Source organism: Eschscholzia californica, unplaced genomic scaffold (assembly GCF_041429995.1).
Source record: "Eschscholzia californica isolate CP2 unplaced genomic scaffold, dmEscCali1.0.p SCAF_4, whole genome shotgun sequence".
In the NCBI taxonomy this organism is placed as follows: domain Eukaryota; kingdom Viridiplantae; phylum Streptophyta; class Magnoliopsida; order Ranunculales; family Papaveraceae; genus Eschscholzia; species Eschscholzia californica.
In genome coordinates, this window is record NW_028238461.1 from 13,403,628 (window position 1) to 13,427,955 (window position 24,328).

The window sequence follows — 24,328 nt, forward strand, 5'->3', positions numbered from 1 at the left end:
TCTATATATCTTGGTTACAATCAATAATTAGTATTTTTAGTAAAAAAAAAAAACATACCTTCTCTCTAACTCTTTGAGATGGTTCAATTCATATTGGTTCTAATCTTAACAAAAAAAAAAAAAAAAATCATATTGGTTCTACTTGTGAAAGTATAGAAGACTAGGAAGTGCCAAAACATCTTTTTGAGGTCAATAGATCATTTGGAAGCTTCAAAAATATTTGTTTCATGTCAACTTGTGGGCGATTTTTTTGTATATTAACGACCGTTTGATTAGTCTCGGATCTAGTTTTTGTACTAAAAATGGTCCTTCGGTTGAGTAATTTACATTCCTTACTTTTTACAACACAAAAGGACAGTTCGATTATGTTGTAAATATTTGTTTCATGTCAACTTGTGGGCGATTTTTTTGTATATTAACGACCGTTTGATTAGTCTTGGATCTAGTTTTTGTACTAAAAATGGTCGTTCGGTTGAGTAATTTACATTCCTTACTTTTTACAACACAAAAGGACAGTTCGATTATGTTGTAAATATTTGTTTCATGTCAACTTGTGGGCGATTTTTTTGTATATTAAGGACCGTTTGATTAGTCTTGGATCTAGTTTTTGTACTAAAAATGGTCGTTCGGTTGAGTAATTTACATTCCTTACTTTTTACAACACAAAAGGACAGTTCGATTATGTTGTTTTGTTGAGGTTCTCAAATTCAAAATGGTCTAAAAATCTAAAAGGACACGAACGTCCAAATACATATTTATAATAGTAGACATTGTCAAATCTGTACACATATCGTTTGTAAAGATCTATACGGCCTTATCAAAAAGGAAGTTCTATAGGTGCCGGCTATAGGACATATAGTCATTAGTCAAGCAGGATGTCCATAACAAAATTATGGGTGCCCATAGTATTAATTTGATACAGGTGAATTTTCACCAACAGGGCATAACCAACTAGTACTAAAGAAGCAAACCCATAATAAGAAACCAAGCTTAAACAGATAGAACTAATATCATTATTTTTTGAACCAACACTTCCATACAATCGTACCTTTACGTATTGAATAAAAAAATAAAACTATTCTTCAGATTTTGATCTTATGATTACTAGAAAACGAGTATAAAGCCCGAATTCCTTGAATATCGTCATCAAGCAAGTTCCTCTTCGTAGTTCCACGACCCACTGTGGCGAACATAACAGCATTCGGGTCAGAGCTATGTTGAAGCCCAAGAACATGTCCAATTTCGTGCAAAGCGACCGTTTCTAAGTCCATATTATTTGGGCCTGGATTATCACTCCAATCTTCATCTGCATCATAATGAAACCTACCATCTGTTGGTGCAAAAGCATGAGCAAGAACTCCACCAGGCCCATCAAAATTAATGTTATCACCATGGTCACGTCTGTGAAATCCAATGTAGATATCGGATTTATTATTAGTTGTTTCTTCAAATGTGAATTTAGTCACATTTGACCATGTTGCGAACGCCCGTGAACAAACAGATTGTAAAACTAGGGTTTCGATGAAGAACAGGAGAAGAAGATTTGGGGATTTTCGATTAGGCTGTAAGAGGTAATTAGGGTTTCCATTCCTTTTATAGTTAGGTCATTAAGCAAATATGACCTAAGTCTCTGTCTAGAGACACTCACAACAGTCAAAGTATTTTGACCACAATCGATGTTCTAAGGGCAGCCACAAGACTCTTGAAGACTTTCTACAGGCAACCTGCAACAAGAATAGAAGTTAGTTATCCAACTAACTTCACAACAAACTATATTTTCTGTTATTGTTTGTTTTCTCTCTTGATCAAGTATAAAAACAAAAGATTGTAATTGAAAGAATTGATTGAAATAAAATAGAGTGAAGAGAGAATTCTTACATGGTATCAGTCTAGGGTTCTTCAAAGATCCAAAGCTAGTTTTGTAGATCCAAAACTAGGGTTTTCTCTCAAATAGCTCAAAAGCAATCATCATCTCACAAGATAAACAACATCAAGATTAAAATTCAGAAAATTTAACATTCATCATCATCAAAAATCAAAAGGAAATTGAAGAATTCAGTTTCAAAAGGTTAGAATATTACTTTTTTTTTCGGACTTCTTTCCAAGCATTCATCAAATGGCTTCACCTCAAGGTAATTTACCTCCAAGTTCATCTGTTACTAACTTCATAACTGAGAAGTTAGATGATTCTAACTTTCTCATGTGGAAAGACCAAGTTGAAACCCTTCTTAGCACTTATGATTTGCTAGGGTTTGTCACAGGCACCATTGAATCACCACCACAACTTAGAATTATAAATGGGATTGAACAAGTTAACCCAGATTTCCAACAGTGGAGAAGTAAGGAGAGTTTTGTAAAATCTTACTTGAAAAGTACCTTTTCAAAATCTGTCTATTATGATACATATGGGCTGAACTCCGCCAAAGAGATTTGGGATTATCTCTATCTTACTAACAATGAAGGTCTTGAGTCTCAAAAAGACCAATTAAGAAGAAAGTTACAGACAATAAAGAAAGGAAATTCTTCCATAACAGAATACCTTAGAGAACTGAAGCAAATTTCAGACTCTTTAATGTCTGTAAATGATAGAATCAGTGAACCTGAGTTAATAAGATTTGCAATTCAAGGGTTAAGTGTAGATTATGATCCATTTACTATTGCTATTAGGGCAAACAATGAACACTTATCCTTTGCCCAACTTAAATCAAGATTAGTTCAACATGAGCAATGGTTGTTGTCAAGAGACACTGATCAAGAAGCTTACTATGTCAAAAGGTATAATCAAAGGCAATATAGTAAACCAGGGTATAAACCATCACCTACTTTTTATAGAAATCAAGGTCATATAAAGAAAGATTCTGCTAATTCACAAAATCAAGTAAAACCATCATCAAACTCTCAATCCAAAGTGGGTATTAGGGCTGATGATTTTGATTTCACCACTGTCCCTTGTGGAATATCTAAAAGATGGGGACATTCTGCTGGGGTTTGCTATTTTAGGTATACTCCAAACAAGCCTCATATGGGTTATCATTCAGAATCTCAAAATCAGCATGAGACAAATGATTCTAATATAGAAAATACTCATGATACTACATTAGAACCACAGTCTTACTTATATGAGGAAGAAGCTTTACTTGAATGTAATAATGCCATGCTATATGAATATGAACAGTCAAATGATGATGATGATATCTTTCAAGAATGTCACACAGCTATAGTACATGAACAGGATAATGATATCTTTTCAGACTGTGTCTTAGATTTTGATGAGTGTCATGTAGTCACAGAAGCAAATTCAGTAAAAGATAGGGCCTGGCTAGCTGACTCAGGAGCCAGCAGCCATATGGCTCACAGTGCTTCAAATCTCACAACTAGTCAATCATATCAAGGCACAGAAGCAGTTATGGTGGGTAGTGGTAAGTTCTTACCAATTACTAGCACTGGTTCTTCACAATTATCTACTTCTAATCATACTTTTGAGCTAAATAAGGTGTTGTGTGTTCCAAATCTCAAAAGGAACTTATTGTCTATATCAAAGTTTACTAAAGACAACTCTTGTTCAGTTGAATTCACTACAAAATAGACAGGCTTTAGCTACGACCTTTTTGTTACGGATTTAAAGTGCCGTAACTACTAGTTACCATTTGCTATGGATACTTTGTTCTCGTAGCAGATGCCGATCAACAGCTACAAACTTTGTGTGCACTTGCTACACATTGGTCCGTGTCAACTGCGTCTCACGCACCATTTTTTTAAAATAAAAAAAAATGCCTTTTTGCTACGGTTTGTTTGGCATAGCAACTGATGGTCATTTGCTATGAACAACCCGTAGTTAATAGATCAAAAATGGGTAGCTAATACTCATTGAGTTTGAGCGAAAAGAATTGCGCCAAAAGTTTGGGATTTGCGCCAAAAATTGTGAGTGCCTTTTGTAAATGGAGACCAAATTCTGGGTGCCGTGTACAAAATATGGAAAGATTTAGGGTGCCCAAATTTTTGCTGTATTCTGGAGATTGAAATTGATCAAGAGAGGGAGCGTTGGGGCAATGGGTTTGGAGAAATGGAGGACCGGTTACGAGAAGAAGAGAGACAGGGTTTCGCAGGAAGAGAAATCAACCGAGAGAGGGAGAGTTGGAACAAAGGGGTTCTAGCAGAAGAGAGGGAGAGCTGGAGCAGAAGGTTTTCGAGCTATCAGGTACTCCACTGACTTTCCTTCCCCTCTTTCTCTGAGTTTATTTTCCCCTTTTTCTCTCTCGGTTAAATCACAAAAGACCAAAGAGAAGGTAGATAAAAAAAGAAGAAAAATGGGTTTCTTCTTTTGTTGAAAGCTCATGATTTTATTTGTTTGTTATAATTGGTTTGAGACCTATATGAATTTGTAGTTTTCTAACCTAGATTAGAAAGTAATTAACATAAAACCTAGATGATTTTGGAGTATGAAAAGTCTTGATTTTACATTTATTAGTATTTCGTGGGTATTGTTTTAGACCAGTGAAGATCGATTTTTTTTGTATGACCATGATTTAGACTTGTCCATATGAACTAGTCAGATTAAGATATTGGAAGTAACCCATAAATAAAATCATGAGGGAAGCGATTCTCGCGCGCGTGATTCTTCATGGAAGATCAGACTACCTTTGATCCGGTAAATCCTAATTTTCTTTTCTTTTCGTCCTTCTCTCTCGACTTAGACACTGCACATTACAATTTTGATCTTGTAGAACCCTAATTTAGTAGTTTTCTTTTCTCATCTATGTTTGTTAGGATCTGACTAACGCAATTTCAAGCGAGTACGGAACAAGAAAACCCTAGGTACTTCAAATTTTTGGTGCTCTTTAACATTTTCAGCAGCAGCTGTTTCATTTACTAATTTCGTCATTGGTTTTCTTTTTCATTTGCATAACGAGAAAGAAACGATGGCACTGAGGATTTGGAAAATGAGGTATAATTCATTAAACCCTTCGCTTGTTTTTTCTAAGAATTTTGTTCTTTCTCGTTTTTTTCATTGGATTTCAAATTTCTTTTGACAAAGAATTGAGTTTTGGTTTATAGATATGGAATCGAAAAATTTGGTGTCTATGAGTCTATCACCATTACATTAAGTGTATAGCAATTGAAATTTTCTGGTTATGCTGCATTGTTGGTTATCCTATAGGAAATTTTAGGGTTATAATTTGTTGTTATTTCTAAGTTCATGAAACTTTATAATTTGGCTTACAGATAACAAATGTCTGTTTTATTGTTTGTATATTCAGTGAACTTTTTAAGTGATGATCGAGATATGGTTACTTCATACTTCGATATTATTTCAAACGTCTGGTTATGCTGCATAGTTGGCTCGTAGATATGCTTTAAGTGTTGGTCGAGCTTTGCTGCATGCGACTTTGTCAAAAGAATTGGGATCTTTTGACCAACCTTCTGATGGGCCAGTTTTTCTGAAAGCATCTTCGCTTACTGCTGCCTACAGCCCTCTTGTTGTGCATCCGGAAGGAAATGGAAATCATTTTGGTGGTTACTAGAGTGAGTTTCCTAGAGAAGAGGTCGGTTTCCCGTTGAAAATTTTGAATGAGCTGTATCTTGTTTCTGGTACAGAGTTGAATGTAAAGCTTATTGGGGGCCCTGGCTGGTGGAATCAGCATGTCCAAGAGTTTATTGAAAATGTCAACATTTTTTACGAGGAACACAAGACAATTAATGATGGAAGTCTTGTGGATCGAATATCCAATGACCGGGGCTTGTACAGAATTTCATGCCTAACAACAGGAACCTATGTAAGAAGTCACAGTTTATTTACTTTTTGCCGTAAGGATTCAAGATATGGTTATTGACTTACATGATATGGTATTTCTTTAAGAGATTCATACCTTCTGTTTGGCATGATACAGCAATTGGTTTTTTCTCGGGGCAACTTGAATGGTGATCAGATGGCCATCCTCTGCCAGCTTTAGAAACAGTGGAACTGTACGTCAGTTGTAGCTTTCCTTCCTCAATCACACTGATCGCGAATGAACCTGGTATGAGTGATAATCCTCTTTGAAATTTACAGCCATATTTCCGTATACATGTCGATTGATGTTATGATTTGTAATGTTATATTGTTGTTATTCTTGCAAATTTGTTTTTAGGTGTTTCATTCGTCTTTCTTTTAGCACAATAAGTAAATCTACACCATTTTGCAGTGAATATACCAGATCTTATCTGGTCCACCGCTCAAGCTGAACGAAACCCAGTGAATATTCCCTTCTTTAGCTGAGGTAATTCCGCATGTTTTGCAAAAATACAAGTAGACAAGTAGTTAATGTTTATATTATTCCCCTTATTATTGGTGCATGTTTGACTAACAAGGAGTTCCCTTTCCATGTGGCTGACCTAGTTGTTGGTGCCGAAACTGTTCTTATAAACTATCCTGATGCTCTAGGTACTCATAGTTCATCAATATAAGTTATATTATATAACCGTACCCGTGCTTTTTATATTTCGCTGCAAGTCATGTTTTTGTAATTTTACTCTTTTTAGGAAACCCTTTCCATGAAGCAAATGATGTGGTTCATTTTGATGTCGAAACTAATTATCCTGAAGTTGTGTCCATTAATCAAACGAATGATAGCTCTGGAATGAGACTAAGGAATTCGTCTATTTTCAATATCAATCATCTGATAATTCTATCTATAAACCAAAACTCAATTGGTCAAATGGGAACCAATAACTAGTCATGGCTAATAGGGGCTTTAATAACATAAAGTGCTAGCAACTATAATGATTTTGATTCTGCTAATACAATGACATTCTATGCTGATGGTATTTTTTATAGGCATATCCAATTTTCATGTCACATTTGTAATTTAGTACTTCATAATTCATATATTCTTTGTCTAGTTGATGCAAATGCTCTCAAGCTGAGCTCAGAGCTTATTTGCATCTTCCTAGCAGGTAGTAGTACTAACTAATTCCTTCTGGATAGCAGTTGCTTAAATGACTTGTAATTGTGTTATGCGTGCTTACAAAGTCATCTCTTGTTGATATAGAAGCAACGTCACGTGCTGCTACGATTTCGGATGCTGAAAGCGATTATAAAATAGAAGCAGTGTCACGTACTGCTACGATTTCGGATGCTGAAAGCGATGATAAGATAGAAGCAACTCATTTAGAGAGGATACTACCGCAACTACTACTGAACTTTTTGAGGTACATAAAAATATCGTATTTGATATCATCAACAAACCATGAAAACTCTTTGTTTTATGATATCACTAGATATTTCTCAAGACTTACTGCTTCTTCAAATGTAAAGTTACTTCTGGATATCCATTTAAAGAACTCAGCCCATTAAAACTCTTTATGCACACGTTTATGATTACTTATTTTTCTTTAATCTACAATATATAGACACAAATGATGAAGGAAGTCTTTTGATCTTTATTTTCTCATCTTTTATTGAACTATATTCCGCAGTTGGCTTTCATCTTTTATTGTAACAGATGTTATGGTATCCACCCGTTTAAAATTTACACAGTCATTTACTCCTTTTTAGTTTCCATTTAGATGCTTAAATCTTGTAACGAATGGTTAGGATGTCATACTCAAGGCTTTGTAAATAGTTCTATACATTGTTTGTACTGTATGGAATCTCAGTATGTTTTCATAACGTTGCGTATGATAAGCATTTTTCTAGGGCAAACTGAATGAGAACTGCGGTTTTAAATATGAATTTCGGTAGTTATCTGTTAGCATTTTCGAATCGTGAATGTTAAATTTGATTGAAAAATATGATTACATTCTTGATTTTATCAAAAGTACCATCATCTTTCATTGAATTCTGATGATATTTTTTTATCTTTTGTTACAGGAAAAGTTGGAGAAGCGAACCCTCGTACGAAATTCTTTTTGTTGATGTATAGTACGTTGAATTGTTAGTTATATAGACATGTGTTAGTTTGAGTTGTTTACTCGATATATTATGTTCATATTTTGATTAACTGAATGATTTTTACTTTGATATATGTATGAAGGATCTTTAATTACTAAATGAATGAAACAAATGATTGACATTTATTTCATGTCTTTTAGTTATATAATATATATATATATATATATATATATATATATATATATATATATATATATATGTGTATATGAATAGATGCAGGTTGAACAGGGTCACGATTAATGAATGCGAACAGGAATTAGGATCTTAAAATGGCCAAGTTTTTGCTATGGATGCTTCTGTAGCGAATGGACATTTAATAGTAATTATACACGATTTTTTGCTACAACCAATTCCATAACAAATAAGTATTTAACGGTCAAAATTTTTTGAACCTTTAGTTACGTGGACATCCATAGCAAAAGCTTTAAACTTTTTAGTTACGGATAAGGTCGTAGCAAACAGTTCGTAACTAATACCTTTTGTGACGGCAATATTAGTTACGAGAGAAGAGTCGTAACAAAACATCGTTTGCTACGGAAATTAGGGTAACAGCTACGGATGTAGTCCGTAACTAAATGGCGTCTGTTTTGTAGTGATTTCTGCCTTGGGGTTATACCATTAGGGACATCTGGTCTAAAAAGCTTTTGGCAGAAGGTCCAATGAAACAGAATTTATATCCTATAGAAGTTCACAACAGTATACTGCAAGATAGGTCTTATTCAGCCAATTTAGCTCAAACTTCTACACATTATGACATATGGCATGCTAGATTGGGTCATTCTCATCATGGAGTACTTCAGCAATTACAAAAGGATGATAAGATGCATTTTTCAACCACAAAAGAGAAGTCTTTTTGCTCTTCTTGTGAAATGGGCAAGAGCAAATGTCTTCCTTTTGAGGATTCTTCTACAACCACCAATACTCCACTTTACTTGGTTCATTGTGATGTTTGGGGACCAGCCCCTGTCACCACACCAAATGGAGCTAAATACTATATATTATTTCTTGATGACTTCAGCAAATTTAGTTGGATATATCTTATGAAGGCAAGATCAGACAGTATTAAGTGTTTTACACACTTTAAGGCAACAAGTGAAAATCTCCTCAAAGAGAAAATTGTGTATTTTCAATCTGATGGTGCTCCAGAACTCATGAAAGGTGAGTTCAGATGTTTTTTGGACAAGAATGGGATTATTTTCAGAAGCTCATGTCCCTATACACCACAACAAAATGGGAAGGCAGAGAGAAAGCATAGACATATCACAGAACTGGGTAATACTCTATCTTTCCATTGTTCTCTACCTAAATTTTTATGGTTTGATGCCTTCAATACAGCAGTCTATATCATTAACAGAATACCCACTAAAACACTTCAAGGCTTATCACCATATGAAGTTCTCTTTCATATTGCTCCAAATTACTCCCACTTTAAGATTTTTGGCTGTGCATGTTTTCCACACTTAGGAGTACTTAGAAAAGACAAGTTAAGCCCCAAAAGTCTTAAATGTGTATTTTTAGGATATATCAATGAACACAAAGGGTACAAGTGCTATGCACCTATATCCAAGAGGGTTTATATTTCTAGACATGTTACTTTTGATGAAGGAAACTTTCCATATTCCAACATCCAACAGCACATGTCTAGTGGTGATCAGAATGAGCTCTCACATGTTAGCTTACCTCTGCCATCTCTATCAAATAGACAACTTATCCCTACTGAATTAGGGACACCTATCAATAGTTCACCAGCTAATTCAGCTTCTAGAGGGTTTGGTTCAAGAGACTTGGGCATTTCTAATAACAATATTAGTACACCAGCAACATCTCCTGTTCCAGTGTCTATTCAACAGACTAATCAGATTATAACTAGGGGCAGAAATGGAATTATCAAGAGTAAGCAACTACCATCAGACTTTGTGGCTCATTATACATCATCTCACACTTTAGATGTTGCCTATTTGTCCATTCTAGAGTTACCTACTGAACCAAGGTCTTATAAGGAAGCTTCTCAACATAGTGAATGGACAAAGGCTATAAATGATGAGTATCAAGCTTTATTAGATAATGAGACATGGTCTTTGGTCCCATATACCAAAAATATGAATGTACTTGGCTGCAAATGGGTCTTTAAGCTCAAACAGAAGAGTGATGGTACCATTGAAAGGTACAAAGCCAGACTTGTGGCTAAGGGTTTTCACCAACAAGAGGGGATTGACTATGATGAAACTTTCAGCCCAGTAGTCAAAGCAAACACTATTAGGATTGTACTCACAATTGCAGTAACAAATTCATGGCCCATAAAGCAACTTGATGTATCAAATGCCTTTTTACATGGGGTTCTTGATGAAAATGTCTACATGATTCAGCCACCAGGATTTGCAAAACCAGGCAAGGAGACACATGTCTGTCATCTCCATAAAGCTTTATATGGGTTGAAACAAGCTCCTAGGGCTTGGTTCAACAAGTTTGCCTCTTTTCTTTATCAATATGGGTTTCATAAAAGTAGGACAGACCATTCAATGTTTGTCTATCATTTCTCATCAGGGTCTTTAATTCTATTATTATATGTGGATGACATCATCATCACAGGCAGCTCAATTACTCATATTGATTCTCTGATCAAGGATTTAAGTGTTGCTTTCAAGATGAAAGACTTGGGATCCTTGTCTTATTTTCTAGGTATTGAGGTATCTTATGATCCAATACAGAAGAATATGCTTCTAACTCAGAACAAGTATGCCTTACAACTACTACAGAGAGCAAAATTATTGGAACCAAAGCCATCAAAATTGCCTGTTTCTACTGGCCAAAGAGTTTCACTTACAGAAGGTGATGAGCTATCCAATCCAACAGAGTTTAGAAGCTTGGTTGGTGCCTTACAGTATCTAACTTTGACTCGACCAGACATATCATTTGGAGTGAATTACTCAGCACAGTTCATGCACAAACCAACAACATCCCACTTAGTACTTGTAAAAAAGATACTCAGATACATTAAAGGGACAATGGGTTCTGGTATTAAGATGGAAAAAGGAGATTTATCATCTCTAAAGGCCTATTCAGATTCAGACTGGGCTGGTTGCCCCGATTCGAGAAAATCAACAGGAGGCTACTGCTTATTTCTCGGTTCAAGCCTAATCTCATGGAGTTCAAAGAAACAGGCAACAGTTGCAAAATCCTCAACAGAAGCAGAGTATAAATCATTATCAAACACTGCAACAGAGATGGTATGGGTATCTTACCTCATGGATGAACTCGGTTTTCCCTTGAAGAAACCCTTCGTACTATACTGTGACAACATTAGTGCGAAGTTTCTTGCTTCGAATCCCATCTTCCATGCGAGAACGAAACATATAGAGGTTGATTTTCATTATGTTAGGGACTTGGTGTCAAATGGAACCATTATTATTCATCATCTTCCAACAAAGGAGCAGATTGCAGACATATTCACTAAAGGTATTCCACTAGATCTGTTCGATTACTTTCGAAACATACTGATGATTCACAAAAATTCATCATCTGTTTGAGGGGGGCTGTAAAACTAGGGTTTCGATGAAGAATAGGAGAAGAAGATTTGGGGATTTTCGATTAGGCTGTAAGAGGTAATTAGGGTTTCCATCCCTTTTATAGTTAGGTCATTAAGCAAATATGACCTAAGTCTCTGTCTAGAGACACTCACAACAGTCAAAGTATTTTGACCACAATCGATGTTCTAAGGGCAGCCACAAGACTCTTGAAGACTTTCTACAGGCAACCTGCAACAAGAATAGAAGTTAGTTATCCAACTAACTTCACAACAAACTCAGAACAAGTATGCCTTACAACTACTACAGAGAGCAAAATTATTGGAATCAAAGCCATCAAAATTGCCTGTTTCTACTGGCCAAAGAGTTTCACTTACAGAAGGTGATGAGCTATCCAATCCAACAGAGTTTAGAAGCTTGGTTGGTGCCTTACAGTATCTAACTTTGACTCGACCAGACATATCATTTGGAGTGAATTACTCAGCACAGTTCATGCACAAACCAACAACATCCCACTTAGTACTTGTAAAAAAGATACTCAGATACATTAAAGGGACAATGGGTTCTGGTATTAAGATGGAAAAAGGAGATTTATCATCTCTAAAGGCCTATTCAGATTCAGACTGGGCTGGTTGCCCCGATTCGAGAAAATCAACAGGAGGCTACTGCTTATTTCTCGGTTCAAGCCTAATCTCATGGAGTTCAAAGAAACAGGCAACAGTTGCAAAATCCTCAACAGAAGCAGAGTATAAATCATTATCAAACACTGCAACAGAGATGGTATGGGTATCTTACCTCATGGATGAACTCGGTTTTCCCTTGAAGAAACCCTTCGTACTATACTGTGACAACATTAGTGCGAAGTTTCTTGCTTCGAATCCCATCTTCCATGCGAGAACGAAACATATAGAGGTTGATTTTCATTATGTTAGGGACTTGGTGTCAAATGGAACCATTATTATTCATCATCTTCCAACAAAGGAGCAGATTGCAGACATATTCACTAAAGGTATTCCACTAGATCTGTTCGATTACTTTCGAAACATACTGATGATTCACAAAAATTCATCATCTGTTTGAGGGGGGCTGTAAAACTAGGGTTTCGATGAAGAATAGGAGAAGAAGATTTGGGGATTTTCGATTAGGCTGTAAGAGGTAATTAGGGTTTCCATCCCTTTTATAGTTAGGTCATTAAGCAAATATGACCTAAGTCTCTGTCTAGAGACACTCACAACAGTCAAAGTATTTTGACCACAATCGATGTTCTAAGGGCAGCCACAAGACTCTTGAAGACTTTCTACAGGCAACCTGCAACAAGAATAGAAGTTAGTTATCCAACTAACTTCACAACAAACTCAGAACAAGTATGCCTTACAACTACTACAGAGAGCAAAATTATTGGAATCAAAGCCATCAAAATTGCCTGTTTCTACTGGCCAAAGAGTTTCACTTACAGAAGGTGATGAGCTATCCAATCCAACAGAGTTTAGAAGCTTGGTTGGTGCCTTACAGTATCTAACTTTGACTCGACCAGACATATCATTTGGAGTGAATTACTCAGCACAGTTCATGCACAAACCAACAACATCCCACTTAGTACTTGTAAAAAAGATACTCAGATACATTAAAGGGACAATGGGTTCTGGTATTAAGATGGAAAAAGGAGATTTATCATCTCTAAAGGCCTATTCAGATTCAGACTGGGCTGGTTGCCCCGATTCGAGAAAATCAACAGGAGGCTACTGCTTATTTCTCGGTTCAAGCCTAATCTCATGGAGTTCAAAGAAACAGGCAACAGTTGCAAAATCCTCAACAGAAGCAGAGTATAAATCATTATCAAACACTGCAACAGAGATGGTATGGGTATCTTACCTCATGGATGAACTCGGTTTTCCCTTGAAGAAACCCTTCGTACTATACTGTGACAACATTAGTGCGAAGTTTCTTGCTTCGAATCCCATCTTCCATGCGAGAACGAAACATATAGAGGTTGATTTTCATTATGTTAGGGACTTGGTGTCAAATGGAACCATTATTATTCATCATCTTCCAACAAAGGAGCAGATTGCAGACATATTCACTAAAGGTATTCCACTAGATCTGTTCGATTACTTTCGAAACATACTGATGATTCACAAAAATTCATCATCTGTTTGAGGGGGGCTGTAAAACTAGGGTTTCGATGAAGAATAGGAGAAGAAGATTTGGGGATTTTCGATTAGGCTGTAAGAGGTAATTAGGGTTTCCATCCCTTTTATAGTTAGGTCATTAAGCAAATATGACCTAAGTCTCTGTCTAGAGACACTCACAACAGTCAAAGTATTTTGACCACAATCGATGTTCTAAGGGCAGCCACAAGACTCTTGAAGACTTTCTACAGGCAACCTGCAACAAGAATAGAAGTTAGTTATCCAACTAACTTCACAACAAACTCAGAACAAGTATGCCTTACAACTACTACAGAGAGCAAAATTATTGGAATCAAAGCCATCAAAATTGCCTGTTTCTACTGGCCAAAGAGTTTCACTTACAGAAGGTGATGAGCTATCCAATCCAACAGAGTTTAGAAGCTTGGTTGGTGCCTTACAGTATCTAACTTTGACTCGACCAGACATATCATTTGGAGTGAATTACTCAGCACAGTTCATGCACAAACCAACAACATCCCACTTAGTACTTGTAAAAAAGATACTCAGATACATTAAAGGGACAATGGGTTCTGGTATTAAGATGGAAAAAGGAGATTTATCATCTCTAAAGGCCTATTCAGATTCAGACTGGGCTGGTTGCCCCGATTCGAGAAAATCAACAGGAGGCTACTGCTTATTTCTCGGTTCAAGCCTAATCTCATGGAGTTCAAAGAAACAGGCAACAGTTGCAAAATCCTCAACAGAAGCAGAGTATAAATCATTATCAAACACTGCAACAGAGATGGTATGGGTATCTTACCTCATGGATGAACTCGGTTTTCCCTTGAAGAAACCCTTCGTACTATACTGTGACAACATTAGTGCGAAGTTTCTTGCTTCGAATCCCATCTTCCATGCGAGAACGAAACATATAGAGGTTGATTTTCATTATGTTAGGGACTTGGTGTCAAATGGAACCATTATTATTCATCATCTTCCAACAAAGGAGCAGATTGCAGACATATTCACTAAAGGTATTCCACTAGATCTGTTCGATTACTTTCGAAACATACTGATGATTCACAAAAATTCATCATCTGTTTGAGGGGGGCTGTAAAACTAGGGTTTCGATGAAGAATAGGAGAAGAAGATTTGGGGATTTTCGATTAGGCTGTAAGAGGTAATTAGGGTTTCCATCCCTTTTATAGTTAGGTCATTAAGCAAATATGACCTAAGTCTCTGTCTAGAGACACTCACAACAGTCAAAGTATTTTGACCACAATCGATGTTCTAAGGGCAGCCACAAGACTCTTGAAGACTTTCTACAGGCAACCTGCAACAAGAATAGAAGTTAGTTATCCAACTAACTTCACAACAAACTATATTTTCTGTTATTGTTTGTTTTCTCTCTTGATCAAGTATAAAAACAAAAGATTGTAATTGAAAGAATTGATTGAAATAAAATAGAGTGAAGAGAGAATTCTTACACAGATCTTAGAGTTTCAATATCAATATTGACCGAAGCAGTAGATTTGAATCCGTATGTGAGTTTGCTTTTGTTAGGTAATGGCCATTTTGGATTTTTATAAAAGAACGTATAGTGTGAGACTGTGTGAATAGATTTACTTAGCTCATGTTGGTTTTTTGAAGTTTTGTCAATGGCATTGATGTCTGGGACTCCACATCTAGGCAGCATCATTTGGTTGACCGTCTTAGCATCTAAAAGACCTGTAGGCTTTAGTCGATAATTGAGTTGATATGTCTTTATTGCAGACTCTAAAACCTCATCGAATTCATCTTCATTTGTGGACTTAAGGTTGTATTTGTCGTCGTTTATGTACCCGAATCTCTTTAAATATTGTTTCAATTGATTCAAACCTTTAACAGTCTGACCCTTTTTGCAACCCTCTAAATGCTGCAGGAATCCGAAAGATTGTGGACTCTCAATGGACTGAATTAGGTAAGGGAAGATGGCTAATAGGAAGAGAAGAAAGGCGAAAAGCCGAAGAGGAGAAGAATTAACCGTCTGATCTAACATGATTACAACTAGTAAGAGAAGAGAAGGAAGAAGGTGATTTTGGTGTTTGATACAAATAATGTTGGGGTTGTCAAGTATTTGTAGGGGAATGGTGCTTCATCTATAGTGATTTTAAGGTAAGTGTTGGAAGGGCTTAAATTTGAGAAGACTAAGATATGACCAATGATTACCATTTTATATGGTTAGAGGTCAAAATGGAAAGAACTCTGCCTCATTATGCTCTTTGATATTTATAATTATACACATTCCGATATTTAATGTCGAAAAACTAGGAATAGCATGAAAAAAGTAAAGTTTTACTACAATACAAATAAAAAACTAAAATTGGAATATCGTTCTAAATTCTATCTTCGTCTTCAGTTCTAGTCCATTTTACTAACTTGTCTACTGGATTGTTCAACGATCGGTTGATATAAGCGAAAGTAATGTAACAAAACTGCGGAAGTAATTTCCTAACATGTGTTCTTAGGTCACGTGATAGAAAAATTCGAACTATACGTGTTTAAGTTATGTCCTTCTAACACTAGAGCACATATAACATCTTAAATTCTTCTCGCTTTTAAACAGTCAGGATTAACAAATTAACTAAAACATAGAAATGACTTCTTATAACACATTTTGAAAAACTTCCGCTTTTAACATTAAAACCGGTGCAAAGAATTAGGTGAATAAAACATCTATTTTCATAACTAAATAGAATTTATACCTCCCATAGAATCCAAACTTGATATAACATCCAATTATAATAGTCAATTTTATATTATGTGACTCCCTAATATGTGCTCTACTGCATATATAAAAAAAAAAAAAAAATCAGTTTTTAACTGAGAAAATGAAATCATAGTAAATGAGGTAACTTGGACTTTTGTTTCCCACGAAATTGAAATCATAACTTGTTACAAAGGGAAAAAATTTACCAGAGGATAGGTTTATATGCGCTCCCATTTGAATCATATACTCTTCAATGAATTTGATGGGCCTGCTTTTCTGGGTGTTTCACCTTTGGACTGGTCAGTCCGAGCAGACAAGCAAACTCCTGACTAGTCCAGTCCGAATGCTGTCGGACTGGATGGTTGGGAAAGTTTGGGGACAATCCGGGACCTTGCTAGTTAGTTGATGGTTGCTACTGTCAGTGTGATGAAGGCAGCCAGTTGTTCTCGGTCATCTTTTCCTTTCATGTTTTTTAAAGGATCGACAATATCATTTTCACTTCCATATGTTCTCATTTATAGAAACTTTCTGATTGAAGTACCAGTAATTGCTCAGGGATGGTTGTTTTCGGATGATCCATTTTGGAGGCCGACACAGATTAATGAAGGCAACTAGAAGTTCATTCTCCTACTACATTTGTAACCTATTTTCGCTTTTCAGTCTTGTAAATCGTTATAACATTATGTTGAAGGTGTCTTGAATGTGGGTTGATGTCTAACCCAGATTGCAACCTGAAATTTTGTCGCAACACGTTTACTTATGTTTGCTCTAGTCTTATTTTGTTACCAATGTAAAAGGGTATAGTCCTACATGCGAGAAGGAGTATCTAGCCACCAAGAATATAATGTCTAGGTCCTCCCCACTCATTGCCAATTGGATTTGAGTTGGATGTCCCCTAATTTAACATGGTATCGGAGCTAGGCCCACACCTGATTGTCTTAAAAGCCACCCTTGCTCCACGTCACCCAAAAATAAAGAAAAAAAACACGTGTTAGGCTGAAATACGCCACACGGGAGGGGGCGAGGTATCTAGCAACCGAGAATATAAATTCTAGGTCCTCTCCACTCATTGCCAATTGGTTTTGAGTTATAAATATTAAAACCCTTAAGAAATCTCTGTAATATTGTAGTTTTCATAGTGAAAATTATCTCGCCATTGTTCGCCGTAGAGTAGGTCTCACCAACCGAACCATGTAAATCTCTCGCCTTACTAGTTTGCTGCATTTTTCACAGGTGTATGTTGTACAATTTTGCTTGGAATATTGAGATGTATGGGGTTTTAGACTCAATAGCATCTGGACCTATTGAAGCGCGTACAAGTGAAAACTCAGTACAAGTGAAAACTCAACCATGGCAAGTCTCTTAATCCACCTTCCCTTATAATAATAGTTGATGCATCTATCATCAATTCATGAAATCTTTGGTAATGGATAATGAAATTCGCTGTTGACCTTAGTCGACAAGCGTTGGCAAAATATCCAACCAAAGTGTTCTTGAAGACCATAAAAGCCTACCAGTTAAACAACTGTTGTTCTCTGATTATTAATCGATAAGTCGATTTCTCTCTGTCTTGGCTTAATTTAGACAGAGTTTCCTTTCTCTAACTTATAGAGAGATAAACTAATAAGGAATAATGATTAATCAATGTTCCTTCTTTCGGATAATGTAGTCGAGGCGAGAATAGATTCTCTTTCCTTAAGACATTTTACACCCCCGTAACAGTACCAAACGTTAGGGTGAATGCCTTCGGGATACAACGACTAACCTTTCAGAATTTTAAGATGGTACTTCTATATTCTGAAAGCGGACGAACCTTTGTCAGTATTATGAGCTCTTGGACTAATGCGGATGATCTTCTAGATGCTTCTGAAATTCAAATTTCACTCGAGACTTCTTTCTTCCTTTTCCAGATATTCTAGTCTAACCAGAACCTCTAGAAAATACTTCTTTAATTAGATATTCTAGGCTAACCAGAACCTCTAATTGTTAGAAGGGAAGAGAAGAAGAGAATGAATTGAATTGATGAAAAATGAAGTGAGTTTGGGTGGTATTTATAGGAATTGAATAGGTATAAACTTTTGGGACACATCTCTAGAGTTTTGGGGACAAAACTCTTGGTTTTAGGGACACAACTCTATGAGAAGAGTTGGTTATATAACTGGGTTTTTCGGGTGGATTTTAGGCCCTCAGATTCAGCTCAAAAACTCGGCCAGAATCTGATCCGTAGGATTAACCCGAAACTGTCCCACAGTTGATCCAAACGACCGTTAGATCGTAGCCAGACGCGTGCCCGCGCGCGGAGCGTACGCCAGCTGTCGGATCGCGCGAAATCCCGCGCGATGAACGCTGACCGTCCAGATTGGCGCGCGTCCTCTTCGCGCAAATGCCCCTCAACTTGACTTGTCCTTTTTGACGATTTAGTACCTATTTCAACCGATCTTCGTTCAAACTTTAACCTTGAATTTCTCATTCATCCGGAATCGGATTTGAGTGATTCTTGGCTCTAAATTGAAGAGCTCGACGAGACGAACGCAATGGCGCGTTCCGTTTCTGAGTTTGACGAGTCGGCTCTAGCCAAAATAGGCTCCGATTCCAACAATCCCCCACATGAATGAAAATTTGAGGTTTTATGCTATGATATATGCATACATACTATACTGACAGACTAACACTGACAGAGCTCATAAGCGGAACTTCGCTGCATCGGAAGAAGGTAGTCTTTCGACTTTGAACCTTTCCTAGTGAATAACTACAAGGTCTACAAGGATGGCAGTGAACTTTACGTCTTGAACTGAGTCCTGGGAATTGTAATCCAAAATAGCTATCACACAGCTAATCCCTTACTAACTTAGGTTCTCGGTTGTGTTCATTTCGGCCCTGAACATTCCCGATTTCGTATGTGCTTTAGAGAAGTCGGCCTAGACGACCTTCCCATAGAACCGGCATCAATTCACACACATATAGGTTATCCGTAATAAGGTATCCTGCTATACCTCACGTTAGAATCAAGTTCTAAGTTTTCGGATTCATTAAAAGCTTAATGCTTAACCTCTCAATGCAGGTAACACTGTTGTCATCCTAGGAATGGGTAAGAGATAGAGATCTCTTACAGTGTTACTGTCGAGTCAGGATATAGCTTCAGTTGCCCTTTGAACCTAGATCGTGGGATCTCCAGTCATCTAGGTAGGGTTTCACCATGCCTTTACTCATTTACTTTAGGCGTTAGCCCCATTCCCCTTGATGATGCAACTACTAACTCTCTAGATAACCCTTTTGTAAATGGATCCGCTAGGTTATCTTTGGATCTTATATAATTTATAGTTATGATCCCTTCAGAGAGAAGTTGCTTAACGGTATTATGTCTCCGAGGAATGTGTCGAGACTTACCGTTGTACATCTTGCTTTGTGCCAGTGCAATCGCTGCTTGGTTATCGCAGTGTATGTTGATTGCAGGCACCGGCTTTGGCCATATTGGAATATCTTCAAGGAATTGTCGCAGCCATTCTGCTTCTTCCCCTGCTTTATCTAGAGCAATGAATTCTGAATCCATTGTTGATCGAGCAATGCACGTTTGCTTCGAAGATTTCCAAGATATGGCAGCCCCTCCCAGTGTAAACACATATCCACTAGTTGACTTAGTGTCGTCGGTATCTGATATCCAATTTGCATCTGCATATCCCTCTAAGACTGCGGGATATGTGGTATAATGGAGTCCGTACTCCTTCGTCTTTCTTAGATACCGTAACACTCTCGTTATGGCGTTCCAATGTGTGTTATTCGGGTTACTCGTAAATCTACTTAGCTTACTAACTGAGTAGGCTATGTCTGGTCGAGTACAGTTCATTAGGTACATCAGACTTCCAATAATCCGAGAGTACTCTAATTGTCTTACTGCGCTCCCTGTATTCTTCATTAAGTGAATACTTGGATCTATCGGAGTATTCGCCACTTTGAGGTCATCTTTGCTGAATTTTTCTAAGATTTTCTCAACGTAATGCGTTTGAGATAAACTTATCCCTTCAGCCGTCTTGGAAACCTTAATTCCAAGAATGACTTCCGCTTTCCCTAAATCTTTCATGTCGAAAGTTTTCGAAAGCATCTTTTTAGTTGTATTGATGACATCTAAATTATTTCCCATAATTAGCATGTCATCCACATACAAACATAGAATAACACATCCTTTAGCAGTTACCTTTGTATAGACACTTTTATCACATTCGTTGATCTTAAATCCGTTTGATAATAATGTGTCATCAAACTTTAAGTGCCACTGCTTTGGAGCTTGTTTTAGCCCATATAGTGATTTCACTAACCTACACACTTTCTTTTCTTGACCCGGAGCTATGAACCCTTCTGGTTGGTTCATATATATCTCTTCTTCGAGTTGTCCGTTTAAGAAAGCGGTTTTCACATCCATCTGATGAATTTCTAGATTATATAAGGATGCTATAGCTACTAACACTCTTATTGAGGTGATTCGACTAACTGGAGAATAGGTGTCGAAGTAATCTAACCCTTCTTTTTGTCGGAATCCCTTTGCGACAAGTCTTGCTTTATACTTGTCTATAGATCCATCTGTTTTCAATTTTCTTTTGAAAATCCATTTGCAGCCTAGAGGCTTGCAATCCGGTGGGAGGTCTACTAGCTCCCATGTATGATTTTGCATGATGGATTCTATTTCACTATTAACAGCCTCTTTCCAGAATGGAGCTTCTGGAGTAGCCATTGCTTCTGTGAAAGTTTGAGGTTCATTTTCTACCATATAGGTTAGAAAATCAGGACCAAATGTCTTAGCTTTCTTTGTCCTTTTGCCTCTTCGAGGTTCGAGTGTTGTTTCCTCGATTTCCATATCATCTTCTTTAGATGTTTCTAGATTTTCCTCTTCCTCATCTCTTACACGTTTTCTACTTTCAGATGAGACTTCTGAATTCTGTTTGAAAGGAAAGATGTGTTCAAAGAACTTAGCATCTCTCGATTCCAGAATGGTGTTTACGTGTATATCTTCGATTTCAGACTTCTGTACTAGAAATCTATAGGCGCCACTATTTATTGCAGGCCCTATGTATACACAGTCCACAGTTTTAGGTCCTATCTTGACCCGTTTAGGAGGAGGAACTAATACCTTTGCCAGACACCCCCACACTTTCGTGTATTTAAAGGATGGCATCCTTCCCTTCCATAATTCATATGGAATTTTACCGGTTTTTCTATGGGGTAACTTATTTAATAAGTGATTAGCCGATAATATCGCCTCCCCCCACAAGTTCTGAGGTAAACCAGAACTTATTAAGAAAGCGTTCATCATTTCTTTTAATGTTCTGTTTTTCCGTTCTGCTACACCATTTTGTTGAGGTGTATAAGGAGCCGTCGTTTGATGAACTATGCCATTCTTCGCACATATCTCGGCGAAAGGAGATTCATACTCTCCACCTCGATCGCTTCTCAAAGCCTTAATCTTTTTATTAAGTTGAGTTTCCACTTCGGTTTTATAAAGCCCGAACTTATCGATTGCTTCATCCTTACTCCTTAGTAAGTAAACATAACAAAACCGAGTGGAGTCATCGATAAAAGTGATGAAGTACTTTTTACCACCTCTGGTTTGAACCATCTTTAAGTCACAAATATCACTGTGAATTAAATCTAGAGGTTCTGTGTCTCGTTCTATTGATTTGAACGATGTCTTAGTCATCTTTGATTCTACACATGTTTGACATGTTTGTTTTGAATCAATTTCGACTTTCGGAATTAACTCTAAGTTCATTAATTTCTTTAATGACTTGTTATTCACATGTCCTAGTCTTTCATGCCAAATATTAAAGGACTCAGCAATATAAACGAAATTATTAATTTTATTAATAATAATAGACGCCTTTGGCGTTACAGAGGTTACATTTAGTTTAAATAACCCCCCACATAAGTAGCCCTTCCCAACATACATCCCATTCTTAGACAAGACGAAGTTGTTTGACTCAAAGACTAGTTTGAACCCATTCTTACTTAGAAGAGAACCAGAAACCAGATTCTTTCGGATATCTGGAGCATGAAGTACATCGTTCAAAGTTACTTCCTTACCTGAAGTGAACTTTAGTATGATCTTCCCTTTTCCTCTGACCTGGGTGGTTGAGTCGTTTCCCATGAACAGGGTTTCTCCTTCACTTATTTCGTTATAAGAGGAGAAGAGGCCTTTGTCACCACAAATGTGACGAGTTGCTCCGGTGTCGACCCACCACTCTCTCTGGTTGTTAACCAGGTTGACTTCAGATACCACTGCACAGAGGTTCAAGTTCTGAAGTTTCTCAGTCACTTCTTCGGCTTCAGTAACCATAGCACATAGATTCTGAGTTTCGGTATCTTCTATCAGCGAGGCTTGGTCATTCGGCTTCTTATGTCTTTTGCCGGTTTTGGAACGACAATCCTTTGCCATATGACCTCGTTTGCCACAGTTGTAGCATTGGCCGAACCTCGTCTTTTTCTTTGGCTTTCCTCCGTCTTTAGACAGATGCTTACGCTTCTTACTTGGACCAGTCTCTACGACGTTCACATTCGAGAGTCTTTCAGAGTTCTTCTCGGCAGTGCGACTGTCCTCTTCGATTCGAAGCTTTAGGATGAGTTCTTCAAGGCTCATATCCTTATTCTTGTGGCGGAGATAATTTTTGAAGTCTTTCCACCCCGTGGGTAATTTTTCAATCAGAGCTCGGACCTGGAAAGGTTCATTCGTTATCATGTTCTCTGCCTGTAGTTCCTGTAGAAGACTCTGTAGTTCCTGGACTTGGGTCATAACTGGTTTTGAATCAGTCATCTTGTAGTCCAAGAATCGTCCCACGATGAACTTTTTGACACCCGCCTTTTCAGTCTTATACTTATTGATAAGGGTGTCCCACAGTTGTTTAGACGTTTCTATAACCGAATATAGATTATAGAGTCCGTCATCTAAACTGTTCAGGATATAGTTCTTGCACAAGAAGTCTTCTTGTTTCCATGCATCTATTTCAGCAGTACGTTGTGCCTCATCCTCTATTTCTGCATGGGTGGGTCTCTCTTCGGTTAAGTATTTAACCAGACCCAATGTCGTTAGGTAGAACATCATCTTCAACTTCCATCGGTTGAAGTCAGTTCCCTTGAACTTCTCTGGTTTTTCCCCATTGTTTGTGTTAGGCGGAATAACTCGTAGAGTGGTTCTTGTTCGTGCCATTTCCTTTTCTGAAACACACAGAAAGTATACCAAATTAATATCTTATAACCAGAGAATTAATCGCTATAAAATGTCTTAAGATTGTTGTTCTCTGGTTATTAATCGATAAGTCGATTTCTCTCTGTCTTGGCTTAATTTAGACAGAGTTTCCTTTCTCTAACTTATAGAGAGATAAACTAATAAGGAATAATGATTAATCAATGTTCCTTCTTTCGGATAATGTAGTCGAGGCGAGAATAGATTCTCTTTCCTTAAGACATTTTACACCCCCGTAACAGTACCAAACGTTAGGGTGAATGCCTTCGGGATACAACGACTAACCTTTCAGAATTTTAAGATGGTACTTCTATATTCTGAAAGCGGACGAACCTTTGTCAGTATTATGAGCTCTTGGACTAATGCGGATGATCTTCTAGATGCTTCTGAAATTCAAATTTCACTCGAGACTTCTTTCTTCCTTTTCCAGATATTCTAGTCTAACCAGAACCTCTAGAAAATACTTCTTTAATTAGATATTCTAGGCTAACCAGAACCTCTAATTGTTAGAAGGGAAGAGAAGAAGAGAATGAATTGAATTGATGAAAAATGAAGTGAGTTTGGGTGGTATTTATAGGAATTGAATAGGTATAAACTTTTGGGACACATCTCTAGAGTTTTGGGGACAAAACTCTTGGTTTTAGGGACACAACTCTATGAGAAGAGTTGGTTATATAACTGGGTTTTTCGGGTGGATTTTAGGCCCTCAGATTCAGCTCAAAAACTCGGCCAGAATCTGATCCGTAGGATTAACCCGAAACTGTCCCA

At 37.2% G+C, this 24,328-nt stretch overlaps 1 protein-coding gene and 1 long non-coding RNA gene across 2 annotated transcripts; one reads left to right on the forward strand and one right to left on the reverse strand.

Annotated features, from left to right (window-relative positions):
• Nucleotides 1–1,082: 1,082 nt before the first annotated feature.
• Nucleotides 1,083–15,621, reverse strand: LOC147542894 (metalloendoproteinase 1-like). The gene is made up of 2 exons (XM_086635354.1): nt 15,077–15,621; nt 1,083–1,515 (listed from the first exon to the last, which is right to left on the reverse strand). The coding sequence occupies exons 1-2, from the start codon at nt 15,619–15,621 to the stop codon at nt 1,083–1,085; spliced, it is 978 nt and encodes a 325-aa protein (XP_086491480.1).
• On the forward strand, nt 4,041–8,055 carry LOC147542895 (uncharacterized). Its single transcript, XR_015223489.1, has 9 exons — nt 4,041–4,198; nt 4,554–4,648; nt 4,768–4,815; nt 4,915–4,945; nt 5,259–5,774; nt 5,889–6,017; nt 6,183–6,257; nt 7,029–7,188; nt 7,850–8,055. It is a non-coding gene; the product is annotated as an uncharacterized LOC147542895 (long non-coding RNA).
• Nucleotides 15,622–24,328: the final 8,707 nt, after the last annotated feature.

Excerpts from the sequence above, each read along its gene's own strand:
- LOC147542894 (XM_086635354.1), bottom strand. The coding sequence starts at position 15,621 with ATGTTAGATCAGACGGTTAATTCTTCTCCTCTTCGGCTTTTCGCCTTT. Across the intron at positions 1,516-15,076 it reads ATTGATATTGAAACTCTAAG|CCTAGTTTTACAATCTGTTT; the intron begins ATCTGTGTAAGA and ends CTTCATCGAAAC.